The sequence below is a fragment of the Oncorhynchus masou genome, chromosome 15 (genome assembly GCF_036934945.1).
Source record: "Oncorhynchus masou masou isolate Uvic2021 chromosome 15, UVic_Omas_1.1, whole genome shotgun sequence".
Lineage (NCBI taxonomy): Eukaryota > Metazoa > Chordata > Actinopteri > Salmoniformes > Salmonidae > Oncorhynchus > Oncorhynchus masou.
In genome coordinates, this window is record NC_088226.1 from 29,331,095 (window position 1) to 29,359,017 (window position 27,923).

The following is a 27,923-nucleotide window of genomic DNA, read 5'->3' on the forward strand; positions in this document are numbered from 1 at the left end:
TAGCGACTCCTGTGGCGGGCCGGGCGCAGTGCATGCTGACCAGGTCGCCAGGTGTACACATTGGTGCGGCTGGCTTCCGGGTTGGATGTGCGTTGGGTCAAGAAGCAGTGGGGCTTGGTTGGGTTGTGTTTCGGAGGACACATGGCTCTCGACCGTCGCCGCTCCCAAATCCGTACGGGAGTTGCAGCTATGAGACAAGACTAACTACTACCAATTGGATACCACAAAATTGGGGAGAAAAAAAGGGGTATAAAAAAGTTCTAAGTCAGTTTCTTAACAGGTCCAAGTTTATCAATAATTGGAAGAAGCAATTTCATAAATGCAGCGTCTGGATCACATAAGACCAACAAATATATATTTTTTTCATGCTCACAAGTCTCACAGCAAAATCTTTTGCATGATCTCTAATACAATATTTTAGGCCCAGCTTCTGGAACTTTGGCCTTCCTGGATATAGCCCCAATTTTGGGATTTCTTGCCCGGTTTGACCCCCTCTCCTCCAAAGCGCTGGTTCTCCACCCCTCCTTTCCTCCAGTCCTGCCATCCCTCACCTCCTTCTCCAGGATGGCCTGGTGTTTCTTGCCCAGTTTGTCGCCCTCTCCTCCGAAGCTGTTCCTCTGGTTCTCCAGCTCTTTGTCTAGTCTCAGCTGGTGCTCATCCATCTCAGCCTTCAGCTTGTTCTCCAGGCCCATCAACTGTTTCTGGTGCTGCCTCCTCATCCTCTTATAGCCAGACATCTGCTCCCTCAGCGCTGAGCCCTGCTCGTGCTCCTGGATCTGACGAGTGACCTGGAGAGAGTAGAGAAATAGAAAGGGAGGAAAAGAGAGAGAGAAAGGGAAGGTTAGAGGGAATGTGTTTCACTAGTAGGGTAGCCTAGTGGTTAGAGCGTTGGACTAGTAACTGGAAGGTTGCAAGTTCAAATCCCTGAGCTGACGAGGTACAAATCTGTCGTTCTGCCCCTGAACAGGCAGTTAACCCACTGTTCCTAGGCCGTCATTGAAAATAAGAATTTGTTCTTAACCGACTTGCCTAGTAAAATAAAGGTAAAATAAAAAGTATCTGACATCTTTGAGTTTTCTATTGACTCTGCTTGGAGAGACAGGTGGGTGGGGTTTCCAGTTCTGGGACTGTTCCATTGGATCACAGGCAAACTCAATCAAGCTTAGGCAAAGTAGTGGTAAGAAAACAAACAAGCGTTCATAGTAGTATGAGAGAGGGGTCAGGGGGTTGTGTTAGCAGTTGTATCAGAGAAAGAGAGATTTAGGGGTTAGCGTTTGCGGTCATGTCAGAGAGAGTGGTTAGTGGTTGGGTCAGAGAGAGGGGTTTGGGGATGTGCTCACCAGGGAGGCCGTGCGGATGGTGGCGAAGTGGTCCCGGTTGCGGTAGTAGGCCCTGCGGCGGGCGGCTGACGAGGGCTGCTGCTGGTCCATCTCTGGCTGGTATGGGTCATCATAGATATTATCCTGACCCTGGGGGAGGGGGACAAGGCGAGAGAAAGAGAATTCAGGAGAGGGATGTTTAATTAATGTCCACAAACAATTGCACACACCTGACATATTTACCACATACACACACCACAATATTCTCTCCCTCTAGCACGCACACCACACCTCTCTCAGACTTACAGTAGGGCGGTGTATAATGGAGGAGACTTCTCTCCCTCAGTCATCATTGCCATCTCCCCCCACCGCAGACACACCCCCGCCTCACCCAAACCTCATTCACACACACCGCTCTCAGACTTACGGTAGGGCGGTGTATAATGGAGGAGTTGGAGGTGACCGTGTGCTCTCCCTCGGTCATCATAGCCATCTCGTTGCTGTCGTCGGAGCCGTCCGCCAGGCTGTTGACAGAGGAGCTCTGGGAGCTGGCGGAGATGGACATACTGGGCACAGACTGGGAACTCTCCATGCTGCCCACGGTGCCCGTACGCAGCAGGTACTGCTCCACCTCCTGGGTGAGGGGGGGGATAGAGAGACGTTATAGACAGACAGGCAGGCAGATACAGACAGTCAGAAACATGCAGAGACAGACACAGGCAGGCAGAGGCAGAAAGTTAACATAAGATACAGTGCCTTCAGAAAATATTCACACCCCTAGACTTTCCCCAAATGTTGTGTTACAGTCTGCATTTAAAATGGATTACGTTGAGATTGTCTCACTGGCCTACACACAATACCCAATAGTGTCAAAGTGGATTTGTTTAGACATTTTTACAAATTAAAAATGAAAATATCAAAAGTCTTGAGTCAATAAGTATTCAACCTCTTACGGCAAGCCTAAATAAGTTCAGGAGAACAAATGTGCTTAACAAGTCATACGTTGCATGGATTCACTATACGCGATAATAGTGTTTCACATTATTTTTGAATGACTACCTCATCTCTGTACACACAGAATTACTGAAGGCCCCTCAGCCAAGCAGTGAATTTCAAACACAGATTCAAGCACAAAGACCATGGCGATTTTCCAATGCCTTGCAAATAGGGAACAAATTGGTAGATGGGCAAAAATAAAAAAAGACATTGAATATCCCTTTGAGCATGCTGAAGTTATTAATTACACTTTGGATGTATCAATACACCCAGTCACTACAAAGATACAGTTGCAAGAGAGGAAGAAAACCGCTCAGGGATTTCACCATGAGGCCAATGGTAACATTAAAACAGTTTGAGTTACATGGCTGTGACAGGAGAAAACGGAGGATGGATCAACATTGTTGTTAATCCACAACACTAACCTAAATGACAGAGTGAAAAGAAGGAAGCCTGTACAGAATAAAATATTGAAAGACATACATCCTGTTTGCAATAAGGCACTAAAGTAAAACTGCAAAAAAATGTGGCAAAGAAACATAACTTCGTCCTGAATACAAAGTGTTATGTTTGGGGCAAATTCCAAGTTCACTTCATATTTTCAAGCATGGTGGTGGCTGCATCGTGTCATGGGTATGCTTGTCATTGGCAAAGAATAAGGAGTTTTTTATGATACAAAGAAACATAGAGCTAAGCACAGGCATAATCCTAGAGGAATGCCTTGTTCAGTCTGTATTCCAACAGACACTGGGAGACAAATTGACCTTTCAGCAGGACAATAACTTCAAACAAGGCCAAATACACACTGGACTTGCTTACCAAGACAACAGTAAATGTTCCTGAGCGGCCTAGTTAGCTGACATAAATAGGCCTGAAAATCTATGGCAAGACTTGAAAATTGCTGTCTAGTAATGATCAACAACCAACTTGACAGAGCTTTAATTATTTGTTTAAATAATAAACGTACACATAAGTAATCCAGGTGTGCAAAGCTCTTAAGAGACTTACCCAGAAAGACTCACAGTTGTAATCGCTGCCAAAGGTGATTCTAACATGAATCAACTCAGGGGTGTGAATACTTATGTAAATTAGATATCTGTATTTTATTTTCAATAAATCAGCTAAGATTTATAAAAACATGTTTTCACTTTGTCATTATGGGCTATTGTGTGTAGATAGTGGAGAAAAAAATATATTTTGAATTTAGGTTGAAACAACAAAACGTGGAATAAGTCTACCTCCTCCTCCTCGCCTCCCTCTGGGGTGGGTCCGTTGTGGGCTTCATGGAAGAGGATCTTCTTCATCTTCCTGTACTGAAGGTTGTCCAGCTCCCGCACTGCGTCCTTGGTCCTCGCTATAAGGTCCATCACCGCCGTTAGGGGACGCTCACGACACAGAAACCGGTGCTACAGACAGGGGGGGAGGGGGGAGTGCAAAGAGTTAGAGAGAGAAATTGAGGAAGAGAGGAGGAACAAGAAAAAGGTGTGTGTGCTGCACTCTTACATTCAGCAACACATCGGAGATAGGCCTGTCTTGTGGAATCTTCTGTAGACAGGAGTCCACAAAGTTCCGGAAATAATCAGACCTACGGCACGAGAGAGAACAGAGTTCAGTCAGAGAGAAGACAGAAAGAGAGCTGATGCGTGAGAGAGCTGGTGAGTGAGCAAAAGAGCGTTAAGAGACAACGAGACAGTGATGTAAAGGAGACAACGAGACAGTGATGTAAAGGAGACAACGAGACAGTGATGTAAAAGAGAGATCAAGAAAAAAAGGATTAAGCAAGAGAGAGGCAGTTAGGTGAATGACAGACCGATAAGTGAGTGGAGACATGTACATGAGGGAGAGTGACGCTCACCAGTGATTGGACGCTAGGATGGGGCTCTCGTTCTGGGCGATGTGGTATAAGGCACTCATAGCATTCATATTGAACAGAGGAGGCTTCCTCTCCGCTAAAAGTGAGACAAGGGAGGGAGGAAGAGAGGGAGAGAGAGGGTATAAAAAGAAGAGAGATCAATCGAGAGAAGGAAAGGGAGATCGAGAGAAAGTAACAAGTGATAGAGAGGAGGGAGAGAGAGGACATGTTAGCTAAGAGCCAAAGGAGCTTAGCGCTGAGTCTCTTAAATCCCAGTAACAATGCTGGGACAAACATACACAACATAGACTATTACCAACTCCCAGGGGTTAGGGATTTGGTCAGAACACTCAGACAGGGGTCACACTGAGGGCCTGGGGTCAAAGTTCACTGTGGAGCCATTTGCCAAGACATCTTCATATTTCCTATATAATACTACATTGTTAGATCTCTTTCTTGATGTGGTGTCCAAGGGCGGCATTCCCTCTCTACAGTACCATAGAGATTGTGAATAGTTTGTTGCCATGAAGATCCTAGAGTGGTTTCTTGCCCTGGCGATGCCTACCCAGCTCTATACAGGTGATGCCCAGAGACCAGACATCCACCTTCCCGTCGTACTGACCCTCGTCCATCGCTAGGATCACCTCAGGAGCCATCCTGGAAAAAGAGTGAACCATCCCTTTATAAATCAGCCACTGGTTAAAAAGAGTGTACCATCCCTTGTGTGTAGGGCAGGGGGTGGGGGAGGATTTGGAGATTCACAGGAGAAAACCAGCAGCAATTTGGCCCACAAGGAATTGAATAGTCCACAGTTTGCAGTTCGAGCTCCTCACCAGTAGGGGGTTCCTACAAAGGAGTTGGCGGGGGCAACAATGGAGGCAGAGCCAAAGTCTCCCAGCTTCACCTGGCCAGGCTCTGTCAGGAGGATGTTCCCTGCCTTCACATCCCTGAGAGGAGAGGAGCACTGTTAACACAATGTGACAAAAGCAATGTTGACACAGCGCAGAGATAACAACGTTGAACATATTCATTTAAACCAGGGGTGGGCAAAATTGGTGGCCACACAGATTTTAAAAGGACCGATTTGTTTGTTAAAATTAATTTGCATGACAGAAAAAGGGCAGTTATTTGAAAATAAATAAATAATGTATATATAGTCCACAGTATATAGGTCCATTATAATTTCTGCATACTTTCTATACAATTGCAGACACTCAAGAGCGGCCTAGAGTGTTCCCTTAACCATTTCCACCCCCTAAAAATTTCCACCCCCTAAAAATAAAAAAACAACAACATATATACACCCCTGATATAACCCTTAACCTGGAAAGACACTTAAAACTATTTTGGGATAGGGGTCAGCATTTTCACTTTTGGATGAATAGCATGCCCAGAGTGAACTGCCTCCTACTCTGTCCCAGATGCTTATATATGCATATTATTATTACTATTGGATAGAAAACACTCTGAAGTTTCTAAAACTGTTTGAATGATGTCTGTGTATAACAGAACTCATATGGCAGGCGAAGACCTGAGAAAAATCCAACCAGGAAGTGGGAAATCTGAGGTTTGTAGTTTTCAAAGCTTGGCGTACAGAATACACAGTGGGATATGGATAAAGTTGCACTTCCTATGGCTTCCACTAGATGTCAACCGTCTTTAGAAACTTGAATGAGGATTCTACTATAAAGGAGGGGCTCATGAGACCTGTTTGAGTCAGTGGTCTGGAAGAGTGTCTCAGGCTCGTGACGCACGCTCCTGACAGAGTTACCTCTCATTCCAGTGCTTTTCTTCAGACATAGGAATTCTCCGGGTGGAACATTATTGATGTTTTATGTTAAAAACATCCTAAAGATTGATTCTATACATCGTTTGATTTGTTTCTACGACCTGTAATGGAACTTTGAGTTTTTGTCTGGACAAAGTGCCTGCGCCTCATGAAGATGGATTACTGGGCTGAACACGCTAACAACAAGTGGCTATTTAGACATAAATGATGGACTTTATGGAACAAATCAGTCATTTATTGTCAAACTGGGATTCCTGGGAGTGACTTCTGATGAAGATCATCAAAGGTAAGTGAATATTTATGGTGTTATTTCTAACTTCTGTTGACTCCAAAATGGCTGATATTTCTCTGGCTGGATTGGGCTCTGAGCGCCGTTCTCAGATTATGCTTTTTCTGTAAAGTTTTTTTGAAATCTGATACAGCGGTTGCATTAAGGAGAAGTCTATCTTTAATTCTGTGAATAACAGTTGTATCTTTTATCAATGTTTATTATGAGTATTTCTGCAAAATCACCAGATGTTTTGGAATCAAAACATTACTGCATGTAACGCGCCAATGTAAACTGAGATTTTTGGATATAAATATGCACATTATTGAACAAAACATACATGTATTGTGTAACATGATGTCCTATGAGTGTCATCTGATGATCATCAAAGGTTAGTGATTAATTTGATCTATATTTCTGCTTTTTGTGACTCCTATCTTTGGCTGGAAAAATGGCTGTGTTTTCTTGACATGGTGGTGATATAACATAATCATATGTTGTGCTTTCGCTGTAAAGCATTTTTGAAATCGGACAAGATGGGTAGATTAACAAGAATTTTCTTTCATTTGCTGTATTGGACGTGTTAATGTGTGAAAGTTACATAAAATATATTTTTTAATTTAGCGCACTGTTTTTTCAGCTGAATGTTGTCGAGGGGTTCCGCTAGTGGAACGCCTGCCCTAGAAAGGTTTTAAGGCTAGAAACCACTTTTGCAATAGTGACATACCCTATATAGCATACAGTGGAGCAAAAAAGTATTTAGTCAGCCACCAATTGTGCAAGTTCTCCCACTTAAAAAGATGAGGCCTGTAATTTTCATCATATGTACACTTCAACTATGACAGACAAAATGAGAATTTTTTTCCCAGAAAATCACATTGTAGGATTTTTAATGAATTTATTTGCAAATTATGGTCGAAAATAAGTATTTTTGGCAATAACAGAAGTTGATCTCAATACCTTGTTATATACCCTTTGTTGGCAATGACAGAGGTCAAATGTTTTCTGTAAGTCTTCACAAGGTTTTCACTGCACAGCACAGCACTGTTGCTGGTATTTTGGCCCATTCCTCCATGCAGATCTCCTCTAGAGCAGTGCTGTTTTGGGGCTGTTGCTGGGCAACACGGACTTTCAACTCCCTCCAAAGATTTTCTATGGGGTTGAGATCTGGAGACTGGCTAGGCCACTCCAGGACCTTGAAATGCTTCTTACGAAGCCACTCCTTCGTTGCCCGGGCGGTGTTTGGGATCATTGTCATGCTGAAAGACCCAGCCACATTTCAAGCAGGGGGACACGTCTGGCACTGCAGGATTTGAGTCCCTGGCGGCGTAGTGTGTTACAGATGGTAGGCTTTGTTACTTTGGTCCCAGCTCTCTGCAGGTCATTTACTAGGTCCTCCCATGTGGTTCTGGGATTTTTGCTCATCGTTCTTGTGGTCATTTTGACCCCACAGGGTGAGATCTTGTGTGGAGCCCCAGATCGAGGGAGATTATCAGTGGTCTTGTATGTCTTCCATTTCCTAATAATTGCTCCCACAGTTGATTTCTTCAAACCAAGCTGCTTACCTATTGCAGATTCAGTCTTCCCAGCCTGGTGCAGGTTTACAATTTTGTTTCTGGTGTCCGTTGACAGCTCTTTGGTCTTGGCCATAGTGGAGTTTGGAGTGTGACTGTTTGAGGTTGTGGACAGGTGTCTTTTATACTGATAACAAGTTCAAACAGGTGCCATTAATACAGGTAACGAGTGGAGGACAGAGAAGCCTCTTAAAGAAGAAGTTACAGGTCTGTGAGAGCCAGAAATCTTGCATGTTTGTAGGTGACCAAATACTTATTTTCCACCATAATTTGCAAATAAATTCAATAAAAAACCTACAATGTGATTTTCAGGATTTTTTTCTCTCTCATTTTGTCTGTCATAGTTGAAGTGTACCTATAATGAAAATTACAGGCCCCTAATCTTTTTAAGTGGGAGAACTTGCACAATTGGTGGCTGACTAAATACTTTTTTTGCCCCACTGTATATGGTACAGAAGAAGACAGGGCCCAGTTTCCCAAAAGCATCTTAAGGTTAAGTTCATCGTTAGAACCTTCATAGGGAAATGGTTAAATCGCCAAGCAATTGTTATTAACGTTGTACTTGAAAATGCTCGTAATCTAATGCCTACCTCAGACCACTTGTAGAACAGCTAATTGTGTCATTACATGCTTTCTTTGCCCTCCCGAATCACTTCATACACAGATCTCAGCTAAAACAGAATCACGTAGTTTATCCGCATCTCTGTGACTGCGAAAACTTCCGAACAAAGTTGACTACAAATACGTTGCCAATGTCTTTGCAATTAATACAAAAAAGCAATGTATAAAAATATGCTTAGAATGAAAACAGAGTTGAATGCTCAAAAATATAAACAGTAAGCTATAGGCCTATTTCAATCATATCAAAATACATTTCATGTTCAATCAATTGAGTTTTAGTTTGCTACTTGTAGGCTACAGTGTATAACTTGTCTCAATATATTATGTGCCAAATCTGTGATTTTTTGCATTTTTATTGGGTAAGCATTGGAGTAAACTGCCTCAATATTTGCAGCCGTAGGTGGTAATCTCTCTTTCTCTGCGTCAGTATTGTGAAATAATTTGAAAGTTAAGGAAATATTTGAATGGAGAAAGCTGTTCCGAGAGCAACGCTCCTTTTCTTTCGATCCTATTAGTGACGACACATGTTCCAACGACGCACTTGTAGTGGTGTTTTGGAAAAACTCATGTTACATCTTCGGCCGTTGTTGGAAATATCCATAGTTAAAACCCTTGTAAGCTTAAGTTCCATCGCTATCGGGAAAATGAGCCCAGGCTATTAAGGCCACAACGGAATGATTATTGAAATCCCTGATGACAGACTCGACTGAAAGACATAGCATTGAAAACAGAACTGGAATCGAACGGCCAGAATTGCTCTAAGACACTGCACCGTGACAGCATATGGACAACACAGTAGCATGGACCAAGAGGTTGTTGTAGTTGTTTGACTAAGTCGCTTTGGATAAAAGCATCTGCTAAAATGGCATATATTGATATAATATTACCTATGGATCATGTTGTGGGAGTGAAGATAGGCCAAGCCCAATAGTGCACCATGGGTAATAGCAGCTATTTCCACCTCCTGTAATGGCTTCTTGTGAACTACAGACACACACAGAGACAGACAGAGACAGTAAGAAAGAGGGAGAGAGAGTCTAGTTATATACAAAGCTTCAAAAACATGCTAAACACCCTTAAACATGACTCAAAATAATCCCTGCAGTTGGTCTCTGGTGTACTAACCTTCTAGAAGATCGGAGGCGGAGCCTAAACAGTACTCCATCACCAGCTGAGGGAGAGAGGGGGGCAGATTATTAGTAGACACTCAAATAGTGTACTGGGAGCACACACTCTGCTAATACCAACCCATGCTGTGTGTTCTCTGAGGTAGCATCCTCTGTACTCAATGGTGTTGGGATGACGGAGCTTCTGGAGGAACTTCACCTCCTTGATGATATCCTGCCATTTCTGAGGAGAATGAGAGAGCGAGCAGGGGTTAATACCAAACATCATGTTACAGGGAATCATGGAAAATAGACAAAAAAGTAGATTGGCTTTTCAAGGATGTTTAGGGACAATTCTAAGCCAATGTAAGGGTCCTGAGTGTGCAGGCTTTTGTTCCAGCCAAGCGCTAACACATCTGTTTCTATTCCTAAACTTAAGTGTGTGCGCGCGTTGGCTCACCTCGTTGGACTGCTTGCCGGTGTAGGACATCTTCTTGATGGCCACCACCTCGTTGTTGCGCACATCTCGGGCCTGTCGGACACAGCATCGAGAAGGACAGACACGCTTCATACAAACTCTCAAAACACCTGGTTACACACTTTGATAAAGGAGAGCAAACGCACACACTTTCTTAATCAAAACTCTCCCCTCCCCCTAATATAAGTTCTCCTTACGAAGTAGACGGCCCCGAAACTGCCATGGCCGATCTCTCGGAGGTCAGCGAAAAGCTTCTCGGGGTCATCTCTGTAGAAGAGCTCAGCCACATCCGGGTCCTTTAGATTGCCCGCCCGCACACTCGAGGGCATAGCCAGGGCCTGGTGGACAGAAAGAGAAAATTATGAGGGAAAAAACATTTTAAAAAAGAGGGGGGGGGGAATGTGGATATGGTGGGAAAAGAAAGTGAGAAGGACAGAACAGAGAGTGGAAGAGAAAATGCAAAAGACAATGTCGAGAGAGAAGAAGGGTAGGGGAAGAGAGGAAGAGGTAGAGAGAGGAAAAGGAGTAAAGAAGGGTATAGAGATAGAAAGGCAGAGGACAAGTGCGGAGAGAGGAGAGAAACCGAAAGAGAGGGAGGTTAGTTCTCACAAAGTGCACTTAATAACAAACCCATATTGAAAATGTATAACTCGTCTCAACCCTCGGCAGAGTGCTTGCGTACATATTATGGTGAGGGATACACAAACTTTTACTACAGCCCGCATGGCATGTGCGCACACACACATAACAGTCCCTCTGTAACTGTAAATCAAAGTGCTGTGAGAGCAGAGACATGGTTTACTCATAACTTAAGGTGCTACACATAGGATTTTATTTTTACATTGTAATTTCATAAAATGGCCATAATATATCTGCAGGGATTGTGGAATGATAGTGTTTCACAGTATTACTTGCACGCCAGTGTTTTGATTGGCAGTGATATTCGCCTATTGATTTCTCCCACTGTTAAACTGGGAAAGCTGTTTTGACTTTGTGGCTGCGTTATCTAGTGGAAATCGCACTCATTTCCTTGTTGCTAAAATTATACACTGCTTGCTCAAATTCAATTTCTGTGAGAAAACAAGCAATGAATAGTGTAGGGAATCATTGTACCACCTAAATCGCTAGAAACATTTCCAAAAGCAAAAAATATTGTTTTTACAGCTGTTTGAAGCTGGTGGACCAACACCGAAAGTAAAAGGCTCAAACCCAGAAAACACAGCCACATAGTCAGAACAGATGCCGCTAAGGCGTGAGAAATCAACAGCCAATCACAACACTGACAGGTAAGTAATACTGTGAAGCATTACACAATTACTGCAGATATATTATGGAAATTCTGAAATTACAATAAAATCCTGTGTTTGCTACCTATCAACACGGACTGATCCTTTTCAATGAAACATAGCTGAACTTCCACCTGACAGGTGTGGCATATCATGAAGCTGATTAAACTGATTAAATACTGAATGAACACTTATTTTAACTTAATATAATACATCAATAAAATCAATTTAGCCTCAAGTATATAATGAAACATGTTCTATTTGGTTTAAATAATGCAAAAACAAAGTGTTGGAGAGGAACGTAAAAGTGCAATATGTGCTATGTAAGAAAGCTAATGTTTCATTTCCTTGCTCAGAACATGAGAACATATGAAAGCTGGTGGTTCCTTTTAACATGAGTCTTCAATATTCCCATGTAAGAAGTTTTAGGTTGTAGTTAGTATAGGACTATTTCCCTCTATACCATTTGTATTTCATTAACCTTTGACTATTGGTTGTTCTTATAGGCACTTTAGTATTGCCAGTGTAACAGTATAGCTTCCGTCCCTCTCCTCGCTCCTCCCTGGGCTCGAACCAGCAACACAACGACAACAGCCACCACATCGAAGCAGCGTTACCCATGCAGAGCAAGGTAAACAACCACCCCAAGGCTCAGAGAGAGTGAAGTTTGAAACGCTATTAGCGCGCTAACTAGTCAGCCATTTCACTTCGGTTACACCAGCCTCATCTCGGGAGTTGATAGGTTTGAAGTCATAAACAGCGCAATGCTTGACGCACAACGAAGAGCTGCTGGCAAAACGCAAGTGCTGTTTGAATGAATGTTTACGCACCTGCTTCTGCCTACCACCGCTCAGTCAGATTATATGCAACACAGGATACGCTAGATAATATCTAGCAATATCATCAACCATGTGTAGTTAACTAGTGATTATGATTGATTGTTTTTTTATAAGATAAGTTTAATGCTAGCTAGCAACTTACCTTGGCTTACTGCATTTGCGTAACAGGCAGTCTCCTTGTGGAGTGCAACGAGAGAGAGGCAGGTCGTTATTGCGTTGGACTAGTTAACTGTAAGGTGCTCGACCAGTCGCCGAAAGCCAACATCACCCACGACAGAGAACGGTTGATTGTCAAGGGCAATGAATTCCATTATCTTGGCGTTAATGGATTTCACCTTTGAGTTGTCTCGCTGAAATTTTGTTACTCTTTCAAATGACTGCTTGACCTGTTGACTGGTCGATCCACAGACATTGTGGGGTAGTTTAGGAATGCTGTATTGCAAGTGCAGCACAAAATGTACGTAGCGTCATTACGTCATGTATCGTCGTTATATAGGTATACACGTCAGTTAAACAAATAAATAAGCACACCTATATGCTTAATTTAGATTTATTAATGTGTTAACTTAAGTTGCTCTACAAACGTTGGGCTATACGTTTTGATTTTTAATACATGGTACGGCTGCATGATGCGACTAACGATGATTTGAAAAAAGTTGCTTGAAAGGCATGAGCTCTGCTTTTTTTTTTTTGCGCAGGCTACACACCCACACACACTTCAGTCTCATTCACAATTTGACAAGAACTTGATCATGCTTCAAATTTCCTGGCAGCATTGCACCCTAAGACAAACCATGCCTTTTGTGGCCAGTGGCCATTGTGCCCTTGGCCTGGAGTGCTGCGTTGTGCCCTTCGCCTGGAATGCTGTGCGCTCCGAAGCACCTCTCACTCACATTGCTCTCCATCACATGATGGGGTCTTTCTCATAGGCTACAAGTGAAGACAGACCCATTGAATATGCAACTGAGCGTGTCCTTATTTAATTCCGAGGTGCATATTGAAGATATTGGAAGAACTGTCCACATTTACTTTTCATCAACCAACAAGATGAGAAGGCCTAATGAACAGCAAAAGCACTAGACTATGCCAATCTACTATCCCCTTGCTGTGCAAGAAATAAAATATTCCAAATAGTCTTGTACAGTTGTGGGATGCCCAATTCCCAATTTTGGGAATGTTGCTTAATACTTCTTTAGGATAGGGGGCAGCATTTTAAACAGAACTGATTTGGCAAAAACCTGAGAAAAATCCATTCAGGAAGTAGTTTCTTTTTTGGTTTTGTAGTTCTCTATCCAATGCCATTACAGTATCCATTGACTGAGGACTCAAATTGCCTTCCACTAGATGTTAACAGTCTTTAAAATCGTTTCAGGCTTGTATTCTGAAAAATGAGGGAGTAAGAGCAGTCGGAATGAGTGGACCCTGCCGTGTCACAGAGCTTTTAATGCGCGCGACCAAGAGAGTGCCTTTGTTGTTTACCTTTTGATGACGTTATTGTCCGGTTGAAATATTATCGATCATTTAGGCTAAAAACAACCTGAGGATTGAATATAAACATCGTTTGACATGTTTTTAATGAACTTTACGGATACAATTTGGATTTTTATGTCTGCCTGTTGCGACTGCGTTTGAGTCTGTGGATTACTGAAGAAAACTCGAACAAAACTGAGGTTTTCGGATATAAAGAGAGACTTTATCGAACAAAAGGAACATTTATTGAATAAATGAATGTCTTCTGAGTGCAAACATATGAAGATCAAAGGTAAGTGATTAATTTTCTCCATTTCTGACTTGTGTAACTCTTCTACTTGGCTGGTTACTGTTTGTAATGATTTGTCTGCTGAGCTATGTTCTTAAATAATTTTAAGGTATGCTTTCGCCGTAAAGCATTTTTGAAATCTGACACTGTGGTTGGATTCACAAGAAGTTAATCTTTAAACCAATGTAAAATAGTTGTATCTTCTCTGAATTTTTATAATGAGTATTTCTGTATTTGAATTTGTCGCTCTGCAATCTCACTGGATGTTGGCCAGGTGTGTCCCACATACCCTAGAAAGGTTAAATTCAACCTTTTTTGTGGGATACACAAGGCAATTCTAGATCTTGTGGCATATTTTACATTTACATTACATTTAAGTCATTTAGCAGACGCTCTTATCCAGAGCGACTTACAAATTGGTGAATTCACCTTCTGACATCCAGTGGAACAGCCACTTTACAATAGTGCATCTAAATCATTTAAGGGGAGGGGGGGTGAGAAGGATTACTTATCCTATCCTAGGTATTCCTTGAAGAGGTGGGGTTTCAGGTGTCTCCGGAAGGTGGTGATTGACTCCGCTGTCCTGGCGTCGTGAGGGAGTTTGTTCCACCATTGGGGGGCCAGAGCAGCGAACAGTTTTGACTGGGCTGAGCGGGAACTGTACTTCCTCAGTGGTAGGGAGGCGAGCAGGCCAGAGGTGGATGAACGCAGTGCCCTTGTTTGGGTGTAGGGCCTGATCAGAGCCTGGAGGTACTGCGGTGCCGTTCCCCTCACAGCTCCGTAGGCAAGCACCATGGTCTTGTAGCGGATGCAAGCTTCAACTGGAAGCCAGTGGGAGAGCGGAGGAGGGGGTGACGTGAGAGAACTTGGGAAGGTTGAACACCAGACGGGCTGCGGCGTTCTGGATGAGTTGTAGGGGTTTAATGGCACAGGCAGGGAGCCCAGCCAACAGCGAGTTGCAGTAATCCAGACGGGAGATGACAAGTGCCTGGATTAGGACCTGCGCCGCTTCCTGTGTGAGGCAGGGTCGTACTCTGCGGATGTTGTAGAGCATGAACCTACAGGAACAGGCCACCGCCATGATGTTGGTTGAGAACGACAGGGTGTTGTCCAGGATCACGCCAAGGTTCTTAGCGCTCTGGGAGGAGGACACAATGGAGTTGTCAACCGTGATGGCGAGATCATGGAACGGGCAGTCCTTCCCCGGGAGGAAGAGCAGCTCCGTCTTGCCGAGGTTCAGCTTGAGGTGGTGATCCGTCATCCACGCTGATATGTCTGCCAGACATGCAGAGATGCGATTCGCCACCTGGTCATTTTGTTTAAACTACAACCAATTCAATGGAATTGCAAACCTCTGCATGCACAGTGCATTCTTCCACCACATGTGCAGCTGATTCTCAAGATCTTGCACACTAATGAGATGCTATTGAGCCCACACTACTAGTCAGACAAGGACTACATGCTTTCTGGTAAGTTTTGACTACAATACTGGGCGGGGTGAATATATGTTATATGACATACATGATTTTGTGTTAACTAGTAAATAATATCCTATAGAAAAGTGTGTTTAAATCATTTATAACAAGTTAACAATTTCTGCTAGTTAGTTTTTGCTACCATGTGGGGTTTTAGCTTGCTTGAGCCTGCAAACTGAGGAGTGTTAATTAAACTGTTTCCATACAGGTTTCATTTTAAACATTTATCTTACAAAGCAGTTGTTTAATCTGCTTAACCAATTATCTGTACATGGAATTGTATTTTTTTTAACTCATTCTTTTTCTAATCTTTACAGGAAAATGCCACAGGCACTATCTGATGTGTGGAGACATTTCACTGCAGCTAATGTAGAAGAAAAAGCTGTGTACATGTGCAAATACTGTGCCAAATCATATGTGAAGAATTCAAAAAAGATGCAGAATCATCTGGTCAAGTGCATAAAGTTCCCTCAGCGCTCACAACAAGCAACCTCTGACAAAACGGTGGAAATTACCATCTACTTCTACGAGGTGGAAATGATGAAAATGACACCTTATCGATAGCAACAGCTCATGGTCCTCCTGTGATCATTAGTTTTTTTTTACTCTATGGAGGTAGTCAGAGAAATGCTGATGAAGGTCTTGCTCGAGCTGTGTATGCAACTGGTTCACCTCTGATGCTCACAGGGAATGTGTATTGGAAGAGATTTCTGAATGCTCTTCGCCCAGCATACACCCCTCCAACCAGACATGCTTTATCTACTCATTTGCTGGATGCAGAGTTCAACAGAGTTCAAGTGAAGGTCAAGCAAATCATAGAGAAAGCAGACTATTGCAATCATCTCTGACGGGTGGTTAAATGTTCGTGGGCAAGGAATAACTAACTACATCATCTCCACCCCTCAATCAGTATTCAACAAGAGCACAGACACAAGGGGCAGACACACCGGTCTTTACATTGCAGATGAGCTCAAGGCAGTCAATGACATTAAACCACAGAAGGTATTTGCACTGGGGACAGACAATGCTGCCGAACATGATGCTTGCTTGGTCTAAAGTGGAGTATTCCTAACCTCACATTACACCCATTGGCTGTGATGCTAATGCATTGAATCTGCTCCTCAAGGACATCATGGCACTGAAACCCATGGATACACTACAAGAGAGCCAGGGAAATGTTTAGGTATGTGAAGGGTCATCAAGTTATAGCAGCAATCCACCTCACCAAGCAAAGTGAGAAGAATAAGAGCACAACATTGAAGCTGCCCAGCAACACCCGTTGGAGTGTTGGCCATATCACAGTCTGCCAATATGGACAGCCACATCAAGAGGATCCGCCTGGATGATGTATTTTGGGAGAGTGGTAAGCAGCCTGAAACTCCTGAAACCTATAGCAGTAGCCATTTCCCAGATTGAGGGAAACAATGCCATCCTGTTTGATGTTCAGACTAGAGGTCGACCGATTATGATTTTTCAACGGCGATACCGATTATTGGAGGACAAAAAAGGCGATACCGATTTTTTGAATGAATATATAACACATACACACACATATATATACACACACACATATATATATACACACACACATATATATATACATATATATACACACACACATTTTTGTAATAATGACAATTGCAACAACATTGAATGAACAATGAACACTTATTTTAACTTAATATAATACATATGGGCTTTTGGATGGGTGTCCTTAAGGTGATTCCACAGGTTGGTGGTATTTTTTGATTTAGCCGTTGCTGACCCCATGCTTACATCTTTATCACAAATAAGACACCTTGCTTTCCCTGGTGCCAATTCCATGTAATAGTCCCACACTGGTGCTCTGCTTTTCTCTACCATCTGTAAACACACACAGCTCTGAAGAGACAATGATACTGAACAGTCTGCTTAGGAGTCAAATACTCTCAACTGTTTGAATAAAAATAGAGTTTAAGTTACCTGTGATGAATGTTGAAAACAAAAACTGCAATTTCTATATGCAGGAAATCCTATTTTAATAATGGACATGGTAAGAATTGACTACCAAAGTGCGAGTCATGATTCCCATGACACCTAGCAGAATCTGAAAAGCGGTTCCTTCAATCATTTATTCCATAGGATATTTTTAGATTCACTTAAAATAAGGTCTGTGTTTCGTGAAGGCTTACACCACCTTACCAATTTTATAACTGTGTAGATATCCATAGGACAAGGTAACTCTAATCAATATTGGCTAAATATAAGCGAAGATCATTATTTTGACAAACCTTACCTTATCCTAGTGAGATTTACACGGGTATCAAAACGCCGAGGCGGTTTAAGCCTACACGAAACACAGACCTTATTTGAAGTAGATCAAGACATTCTGTATGGAAGACATGAACGGTAAAATAAAGAAGGAACCCCTTTCAAGTTCAGCCGCAAGTTATTACAGGAATTATAACGCGTCGACTCTCCCTCTAAACCATATTCCTTTGACTATTACGAGCCTGCTGCTGCCTACCACCTCTCAGTCAGACTGCTCTATCAAATATCAAATCATAGACTTAACTATAATAAAACACACAGAAATGAGCCTTAGGTCAAATCCAGAAACTATCACCTCGAAAACAAAACGTTTATTCCGTTCAGTATTTCATGGCATCCATGAGTCTAAATATTCCTGTTACATTGCACAACCTTCAATGTTATGTCATAATTAGGTAAAAATCTGGCAAATTAGTTTGCAAAGAGCAAGGTGGCCAAACTGTTGCATATACCCTGACTCTGCATGCAATGAACGCAAGAGAAGTGACACAATTTCACCTGGTTAATATTGCCTGCTAACCTGGATTTATTTTAGCTAAATATGCAGGTTGAAAAAAATATAAACTTGTCTATTGATTTTAAGAAAGGCATTGATGTTTACGGTAAAGTACACATTGGTGCAACGACAGTCCTTGATTGATTGTTTTTTGTAAGATAACTTTAATGCTAGCTCGCAACTTACAAATATCTGTTGTTCTGCCTCGTTCCTAGGCCGTCATTGAAAATAAGAATGTGTTCTTAACGGACTTGCCTAGTTAAATAAAGACTAAATAAAGGTGAAAAAAAAAAAATTACAATAAAAATATCGGTGCCCAAAAATACCGATTTCCGATTGTTATGAAAACTTGAAATCGGCCCTAATTAATCGGACATTCCGATTAATCGGTCGACCTCTAGTTCAGACTCTGCTTGCAGATGTAAGAGAAGAAATCCGTACTGCCCTGCCCACTTTACTACTGCTCCAAGCAGAGCAAACTGCAGTTCTGAAATACATCAAAAAGAGTGAAGACTTCTGCCTGAAGCCCTACACACTGCAGTGTACATGTTGGACCTCGTGGATGCTGGCAAGAGCATCATGTCTGGTGCATAGAAGGCCTATGGTCATCACTACCGTGTCTCGCCACCTTGGCCTGGATGAGGGCAAGGTTCTTGGCAGTCTGGCGAAGTACACTTCCAAGCAAGGGCTTTGGGATCGAGATGCAATATGGCAATTGTGCCAACATATCTCATCAGCCACCTGGTGGAAAGGACTTTGTGGATCTGAGGCTCTTTCCCCCTCCAAATCCCACCAACATCAGCCGCCTCAGAGCGCAACTGGTCCTTTTTTGGGAACACACACAGCACGCAACAGGCTGACCAATACAAGGGTTGAAAAATTGGTGGCCATCTGGGCAAATTTGAGACTTTTTGGGCCTGACAACGAGCCATCCTCAACAAGGTTGGGGTGACACTGAAGATGAGGCCTCAGAGTCTGATGTTCCAGAGGTGGACATTGAGGAGGTCAAGGGAGAAAACATTGAAGCCTGAGAGGAAGACAACCAAAGCCTTAGTTTCTAGACTACCATTTTACAGATGTTGAAAATGTATTTGGGAGATGCGATGGGATCACTGGGGATCATTCAATATTCCCTTTTGTTGTTCAGTGAAATCATCCCATGTGAAGAGTCAACTCATTTAATTAAAGTTCTGCTACCAACTGGTTGCTAAATTGTTTGTTTTTTCCTATTTGAAGGATTTAATCATTTGCAAATATGTCTACTTATAAGATAAAAGGGTTGTGTTTGTCCCAATATGATATGGTAAACTTGTCCAATGCAAAAAAACATTACATTTAAATGGCATTAATATTACTTTGCACATTTTTCCATTAATTCCCATATATTCCTGTTAATTCCGACAGAAAGTTACCATTCTGAATAGTCCAAAATGTGGAACCCTAACCACTAGCATCAAAAATAAGCAATAAGCACAAATGTTCTATTAGCTGGAAAACCACATAATCAAAAGTGACCACAAATGCGATTATGCATGTAATGCTTTTATTATAAAAGGTGCATTTTTTAGGTGAAAATGATCTACCCCAAACTTGAAACTCACACTCTGCTTATGCCAGTTAGGCCCTACACCCCTTGTAAAGGAGATTGTGCTTAATTTAAAGAAGTTATTGGCCACTTCAGTTGTGACACAACACTTAGCAAAATATAGGTCTATGGGTGCGACTATGATTCGAAAAAGTCGCACAAAAAAAGGCTTTTATACATAATTTAAAAGTGATAGGCTAATATTGTCGCCCATCAGACTATTGTCGATTTAATAATGTCTTTACATATACTAAATAATAATAAAAAATAAATAGTTGCAGTCAGAAGTTTACATACACTTAGGTTGGAGTCAATAAAACTCGTTTTTCAACCACTCCACAAATTTCTGGTTAACAAACTGTAGTTTTGGCAAGTCGGTTAGGACATCTACTTCATGCATGACATGTCATTTTTCCAACAATTGTTTCCAGGCAGATTTCACTTATAATTCACTGTATAACAATTCCAGTCAAAAGTTTACACACATTAAGTTGACCGTGCCATTAAACGGCTTGGGAAATTACAGAAAATGTAGAAGCTTTAGAAGCTTCTGATAGGCTAATTGACATCATTTGAGTCAATTGGATATACCTATGGATATATCTCAAGGCCTACCTTCAAACTCAGTGCCTCTTTGCTTGACATCATGGGAAAAATCAAAAGAAACCAACAAAAAAAATTGTAGACATCCACAAGTGCAGCTCATCCTTGGGAGCCATTTCCAAACGCCTGAAGGTATCACATTCACCTGTACAAACAATAGTAAGCAAGTATAAACACCATGGGACTACGCAGCCGTCATACCGCTCAGGAAGGAGACGCGTTCTGTCTCTTAGAGATGAACGTACTTGTGCGAAAAGCGCAAATCAATCCCAGAACAACAGCAAAAGGACCTTGTGCAGATTATGGAAGAAACAGGTACAAAAGTATCTATATCCACAGTAAAACAAGTCCTATATCGACATAACCTGAAAGGCCGCTCAGCAAGGAAGAAGCCACTGCTCCAAAACTGCCATAACAAAGCCAGACTATAGTTTGCAACTGCACATGGGGACATGCAGTACTTTTTGGATAAATGTCCTCTGAAATGTCCTCTGGTCTAATGAAACAAAACTGTTTTGGTCACAAAATAGATGGCTTCATGTGGATGGAAAATAATGTGGATATATTGAAGCAACATCTCAAGACATCAGTCAGGAAGTTAAAGCTTGGTCGCAAATGGGTCTTCCAAATGGACAATGACCCATGCATACTTCCAAAGTTGTGACAAAATGGCTTAACGACAACAAAGTCAAGGTATTGGAGTGGCCATTACAAACCCTGACCTCAATCCTATAGAAAATGTGTGGGCAGAACTGAAAAAGCGTGTGTGAGCAAGGAGGCCTACAAACCTGACTCAGTTGCACCAGCTCTGTCAGGAGGAATGGGCCAGAATTCGCCAAACTTATTGTGGGAAGCTTGTGGAAGGCTACCCAAAATGTTTGACCCAAGTTAAACCATTTAAAAGGCAATGCTACCAAATACTAATTGAGTATGTAAACTTCTGACCCACTGGGAATGTGATGAAAGAAATAAAAGTTGAAATAAATCATTCTCTCTACTATTATTCTGACATTTCACATTCTTAAAATAAAATGGTGATCCTAACTGACCTAAAACAGGGAATGTTTACCAGAATTAAATGTCAGGAATTGTGAAAAACTGAGTATAAATGTATTTGGCTGAAGTGTATGTAAACTTCTGACTTCAACTGTATGTATGTGTGTGTGAAATTTGTTTGGATTTAGAATGGACCATTGTCATGCACCTGTCTCTAAACAGGGGCATTTTCATGCCAGCCAGGTAGGCTAGACTCCTGTTGTAAAGATAAGCAATGTGCTTAATATTAGGAAAGTTCAGAAACAAATATAGTATGCCTAGCCTATAGAAAGCTGATGGGATCCGTTTTTTTAGCGAGACCATCACTCTTTTCTCGCGCAATTTCATAGCCGTTAGAACTGTTGAGCAACATGAGCTCTAATGAAATATTTGATTAGATTTCTGAATACAGTTGCATTGACGTCAGAGTGATTAGATGGACAATAGAGTGCTGCGTGACAGGCAGTTAGCAAGTTTGGTAGGCTACTAATGACCAGCCGCAGGATCAGAGCTAGTAGAAGCCTAATTACCGCGACTAAACGGTCACATGGTATTTGACTGCCTTCATGACCGCCGGTGAGTCGGTAATACGGTAACCATAACATCCCTACGTCTAACCGGCCTCACAACCGCAGACCATGTGTAACCCCACCAGCCTACCTCCACATCCGGATTCTTCACCTGCGGGATCATCTGAGGTCAGGAACCTGGACAGCAGATGAAACTGAGGAATATTTATGTCTGTAATAAAGCCCTTGTGGGGGAAAACTCATTCTGATTGGCTGGGCCTGGCTCCCAAGTGGGTGGGCCTATACCCTTCCAGGCCCCCCACCGCTGCACCACTGCCCAGTCACGTGAAATCCATAGATGAGGGCCTAATTTATTTTAAATAGACTGAAGATCTTATATGAACTGTAACTGTAAAATCTTTGAAATGGTTGTCTATTGTGTTTAAATTGTTTGGTATAATTTCTTGATTTTTATTTTATAAAAATTACATCATTCCCCCATCCGTGTTAAACCTTCAATTATCTAAAAAATGTGTCAACTCAGATTTTCATATTCGCATGTTGTAGCTTAGACCCTATTTTAAATCATCTGAATTTTGTTATGTGCCCACAATTGGTAGACACACTGTGCTCTTGAATACAAGGTGGGTGTAATGTTATGACTGAAAAATGTACTAAAATGTGAATATAATTGAAATTTCAACTTTCAAAAATGGTACCACAAAGATGGTTGGAGGTTCACAGAGAATTTTGACTTGAAAGGTAATCTGTCATTTTAAATGATACAGTCAATCCTCCATAGGAAACATATTGAAAACACAGAAATATAGACAAAGGGTATCTCAACATCAACTGTTCAGAGGAGACTACGTGAATCATTCTTCATGTTCAAATTGCTGCAAAGAACCACTACTAAAGGACACCAATAATAAGAAAAGTCTTGCTTGGGCCAAGAAATACGAGCAATGGACATTAGACCGGTGGAAATCTGTCCTTTGGTCTGATGAGTCCAAACTAGAGGTTGACCCATAATCGGTATGGCCGATTAATTAGGGCCGATTTCAAGTTCACACAACAAATCAGTAATCTGCCTGTTTGGATGCCAATTACGGGCGATTACATTGCAATCCACGAGGAAACTGTGGCAGGCTGACCACCTGTTACGCGAGTGCAGCGTCAAAAGGACCTTGTGGCTGCAAGGAGCCAAGGTAAATTGCTAGCTAGCATTAAACTTATAAAAAGCAATCAATCTTCACATAATCACTAGTTAATCTAGTAATATCATCAACCACATGTAGTTAACTAGCTTGTCCTGCTTTGCATATAATCAATGCGTTGCCTATTAATTTATCATCAAACCACAGTCTACTTCAACTTCGCCAAACGGGTGATGATTTAACAAATGTGCTTTGCCGAAAAAAGCACAATCTTTGCACAAATGTACCTAACCATAAACATCAATGCCTTTCTTTAAATCAATACACAGAGGTATATATATTTTTTAAACCTGCATATTTAGTTAAAAGAAATTCATGTTAGCAGGCAATATTTAACAGCACAGCGCTGTTTATGACTTCAAGCCTATCATCTCCCTAAATTAGGCTGGCAAGACTAAGTGCCTATAAGAACATCCAATAGTCAAAAGTATATAAAAATACAAATGTTATAGAAAGAAATAGTCAACGCGTCATAATTCCTATAATAACTACAACCTAAAACTCCTTAACTGGGAATATTGAAGAACTGGGAATATTGAACCACCAGCTTTCATATGTTCTCATGTTCTGAGCAAGGAACTTAAACATGAGCTTTTTTTACATGGCACATATTGCACTTTTACTTTCTTCTCCAACACTGTGTTTTTGCATTATTTAAACCAAATTGAACAGGTCGCATTATTTATTTGAGACTAAATAGATTTTATGTATTATATTAAGTTAAAATAAAAGTGTTCATTCAGTATTGTTGTAGTTGTCATTATAAATCAGCATCAACTTTTTTTGGTCCTCCAATAATTGGTATCTGTGTTAAAAAAATCCTAATCAGTTGACATCTGAGATTTTTGGTTCCAACCGCTGGTGACAGTGATTTACTTAGAAATCTGCAGCGATAAGCCATCCCTTCTGGGACAATCATTTGTTTCTCAACAGGACAATGACCCAACACACCTCCAGGCTGTGTAAGGGCGATTTGACCATGGAGAATGATGGAGTACTGCATCAGATCACCCGGCCTCCACCCAATTGAGATGGTCTGGGTTGAGTTGGACCGCAGAGTGAAGGAAAACCAGCCAACAAGTCCTCATTATTTGTGGGAACTCCTCCAAGACTGCTGGAAAAGCATTCCAGGTGAAGCTGGTTGAGAGAATGCCAAGAGTGTATGAAGCTGTCATCAAGGCAAAGGGTGACTACTTGAAGAATCTAAAATATATTTTGATTTGTTTAACACTTTTTTGGTTACTACATGATTCCATGTGTTATTTCATAGTTTTGATGTCTTCACTATTATTATACAATGTAGAACACAGTAAAAATACAAATCATTGAATGAGGTGTAAACTTGACTGGTACTGTATAATTTTTAAACAAATATTACAATAGTTTTACAACCATGTTTGTAAGCTTTTAAAATGACAGAAAACTCAGCTGTTCATCTTGTCCAGTGATGAAGACATGGATGTCTCATGGTATGGTGGAGTATGCAAAATGGGTCAACTTTGAGCACCTTTATCTCCTGAATGTTTTGGCATTCAGGTCCAAAAAGTAACTTTCTGACCAAATCTTCCACGGGCAAACATGTATAGAAAGTTAAGTTTGAATCAAAGGGGATGCTGTCAAAAAGTGATTGAATTCAAATGGATTTACCCAGGACCTATATTTCCCATTCATTCAAGATTGATATCTGACCTGCAGATAGCAGACAAATTGAGATTTTGATGATGAACTATCCCGTTAAACAGCCAAGTCCCTATTTTCCTATTCAAACACTCTTCAAATGCCACCTCCTTCCTCCCTCCCTCCCTCCCTCAAAATAATAATTGATCTCACATGGTTGTATAGGTGAGAGCATGGCCTTCCACCTACATGACACGTGAGATCAGTGATTAGCCTATTTCAAGGAATAAAGAAAGTTTGATGCCTAAGTCTCGGTTGGTTTTGAGTGTGACCGCTGGAGAGAAAAGAGCAGAGCTAACGTAACCAGCTCCAGTGATTCAGTCTGGAGTGAATGCATCAAGACATCGCCCCTGGGCCCCCACTGGGCTTGGGATGCTCTCTTTAAAGCAAACCTTTAAAATAATTTGTGTGAGACAAGTGTTTGTGAGTGTGCAAGAGTGTGTGTGTGTGTAAAGGGGTGGGGTGTGTGTGGAAAGGACATGCCATGTCTGTACATTATATGGACTGTATGGTCTTTATAGAAATCCAGTGAACCAAACCCACCGCTTTAAAGTAAAATACTCAATATGCTATGCTCTGTTACACAATAACAGTCTATTGGTGCTCAATTCGAGACTCATGTTAGCACAGAAGAACTACATCTTGATCTAGTTAACTGCGATGTAATCAGTGGCTGCACTGAGCATATCACCGATAGGTGTTGTCAAGTAATAAACACTCGGGAGATATTGAGCTGTTGTGAATTCATGGCCTATAATTTTGGTTTGAAATTGATCCAATTCTTCAATGTTACACTAATTTCCATTCCCTATTTTCCCCCATTTTGTTCTAGTATGTATTCACCGTTTTTACAGCGTGATGTGAATCATAGTAAAGTAGGAAGCTAGTAGCTAAACGGTGGGTAAATGAACATGGGGGACCGTGCATTGAAATCTGCTCTAGCCATGTAGCTAGAGGAACTAATTCTGGAATATAGGAATTGGGTCATGGAATGCTTGGCTACAATAAAACCATAATGTGTCGTTCACTTATTTCTATGGTGTCATGGCATGTAATGGGTCTTGAGTGACAGATGGGGTTCAAACCCGGGTCTCGCCCTAGGTTGAAGATGGGATATATTTTCAACTAGGACCTTGGCTTGGCAATGCATTTAATTTGTATTTTTATTTAACTAGGCAAGTCAGTTAAGAATAAATTATAATATACAATGCGTCTCACTCACTTTCAACTTTGTTAAACTACACGTGTACAAGTCAGTCTATGCTCAAATAAGTGTGGTCATTTAGATAACTATCTAGCCAGTTATCCATATTAGACAATGTCATAGTTAGGATGGTACTGTAAAGAAACTGGCAGGGTGCAGGTCTCGAACCATCGGCCTTCTAGCCGGAAGTCCAGCGCTCAATCGACTGTGCCCCAAAAGCATGCTCAAGCGGCAGGGTCGATATCCGCGCTTATAAACCCAGGGTCGTTTCAATACATTTTGGGGCTCAAGCATGTCACTGTCAGCCGACTTAAGTTTAGCATGATGGCTAATTAGCTATCGATGGATGTCTGCAAACACCATACAGTCGTTAGTTTAGCAAGCTAGTTAGCTGTGCCTTGCCAGCAAAGACAGTTAACGTTAGCTGGTAAGCTAGCTAGCTGGCCAGTCAATTGATAAGTAACCTATTCCGATGCTAAATACACGCGAAGGCCAGAATCACAAACTGGCTAAATAGCGCTAACGAGCTAGCCATCATTGTTGACAATAAATTGCAACACTTACCACGGCTTGTTATGATCCCGCTCTAGCTACGAAAAAAAATAATTATCCAATACTAGTAACGTTAGTGGTGGTCTCTTCAATGGAGCATCTCAAATCGACGTACAATGCATTGTCATCGATTTCCTTCTCATATACATCCGATGATTAATTTGATTTGTTCTCAGTGTCCTAGGCTGGCAATCGGTAGGATTGAGCATAAACTCGCCTAGCTAGCTGTCTGACTAGCTACTTAATCCGTACCTAACTGGTTAGCCAGTTAGCTTAGCTGGCTAACTACCAGCTAACGTTAGCTGTATACGGGGTGCGGCTGGTCTTCTTCCACCTCACCTGCTCCCTTTCCTTTCATATCGTATGGTATCACTACATCCGTCTTTCCTTCAAGTCTCTACAATGTCTAATATGCTTCTCCCCGTCAGTGTTTTTCTGTCTCACCCCCTTTTTTTGTTCAGAAAAAAAACCAAGATGGCTGTGAGAGGGTCGGGAGCGGAAACCGGAAGTAAGGCGCATGGTTGTCAAATATTTGTATAACTAAATCTCATTGTTCTATCTGTGTGGGTGGCTTCTTCTTATTCGTGTCCGTTTCCTGCGCACTAGACGCTGTAATGCGTATTGCTGCCTTTCTCAGGCTGGAGAGTGAAATATACACCCGTAGGTGCAGACAGGTGGACGAAAGAAACCCCAACAACTTGCTATTGCACTCTGTCTGTCATTTGTGCACAAAATAGCTACAAGGAAAAATGTGGTTACACATTACACCCAACTCAGTCAGCTCACCAAAAAATATCCTCCTATCCTCAGCATACTGTTTGCAATATAACACAGCATGCTTCACAGTCTCTACCTCCCCACATTCCTTACACTTTCCATCTGGGGTTTTCCCCACGAGCAATCCACAATGCCCCAGCCTTGTCAAAATAACACCATTCCTTCTTTCCCTCCCAAGATACATACTACCTCACATAGTTCTGGATAGAGGAAAGCTGCCTACCCCCTCGTCTCTCTTCCACTCACATTGCCACTCCTGGGTCAACCGCTCTGATATGATGCTCCTACATTCCCATCCCCCCTAACGGGACCATCACATATACCTCCTCACTCTTCAAAGCAGCCTTCGTCACCATGAGCTGGGACCAACAGAAAACCTACCATACACCCTTTCTGCCCCACCTAATTAGGAGCCATCAACAGCTATATTATCAGGCCTGGGTGTGCATTTAACTTCCCTTCTCTCAGCGCAACCAGACTAGCAGCAGAGTTTCAACACAAAATTACCCTTTTAGACCCCACTTCTTCCACCCATCCCAATGACCACTCTACTGCTTGTATCTCAGCAGAGAAGAATGACGCCCCGTCAGACAGCC

General features: G+C 41.8%; 1 protein-coding gene across 3 annotated transcripts in view; it reads right to left on the minus strand.

Annotated features, from left to right (window-relative positions):
• Window positions 1-27,042, minus strand: part of LOC135556105 (serine/threonine-protein kinase TAO2-like) — a 41,384-nt gene extending 14,342 nt beyond the window's left edge. For 2 of the 3 annotated variants that reach the window (XM_064989028.1, XM_064989026.1), the window contains exons 1-14: window positions 26,563-27,042; window positions 10,201-10,341; window positions 9,986-10,057; window positions 9,668-9,769; window positions 9,545-9,590; window positions 9,307-9,403; window positions 5,001-5,114; window positions 4,733-4,824; window positions 4,171-4,264; window positions 3,819-3,900; window positions 3,554-3,721; window positions 1,747-1,953; window positions 1,341-1,469; window positions 552-788 (exon numbers count right to left, since the gene is read on the minus strand). In XM_064989028.1, the coding sequence (XP_064845100.1) occupies window positions 552-788; window positions 1,341-1,469; window positions 1,747-1,953; window positions 3,554-3,721; window positions 3,819-3,900; window positions 4,171-4,264; window positions 4,733-4,824; window positions 5,001-5,114; window positions 9,307-9,403; window positions 9,545-9,590; window positions 9,668-9,769; window positions 9,986-10,057; window positions 10,201-10,332 (1,572 nt within the window). In that variant the 5' untranslated portion in view covers window positions 10,333-10,341; window positions 26,563-27,042. The remainder of the gene's footprint in view (window positions 1-551; window positions 789-1,340; window positions 1,470-1,746; window positions 1,954-3,553; window positions 3,722-3,818; window positions 3,901-4,170; window positions 4,265-4,732; window positions 4,825-5,000; window positions 5,115-9,306; window positions 9,404-9,544; window positions 9,591-9,667; window positions 9,770-9,985; window positions 10,058-10,200; window positions 10,342-26,562) is intronic. The other variant, XM_064989027.1, reaches the window with a different exon arrangement.
• Between the last annotated feature and the right edge of the window lie 881 nt (window positions 27,043-27,923).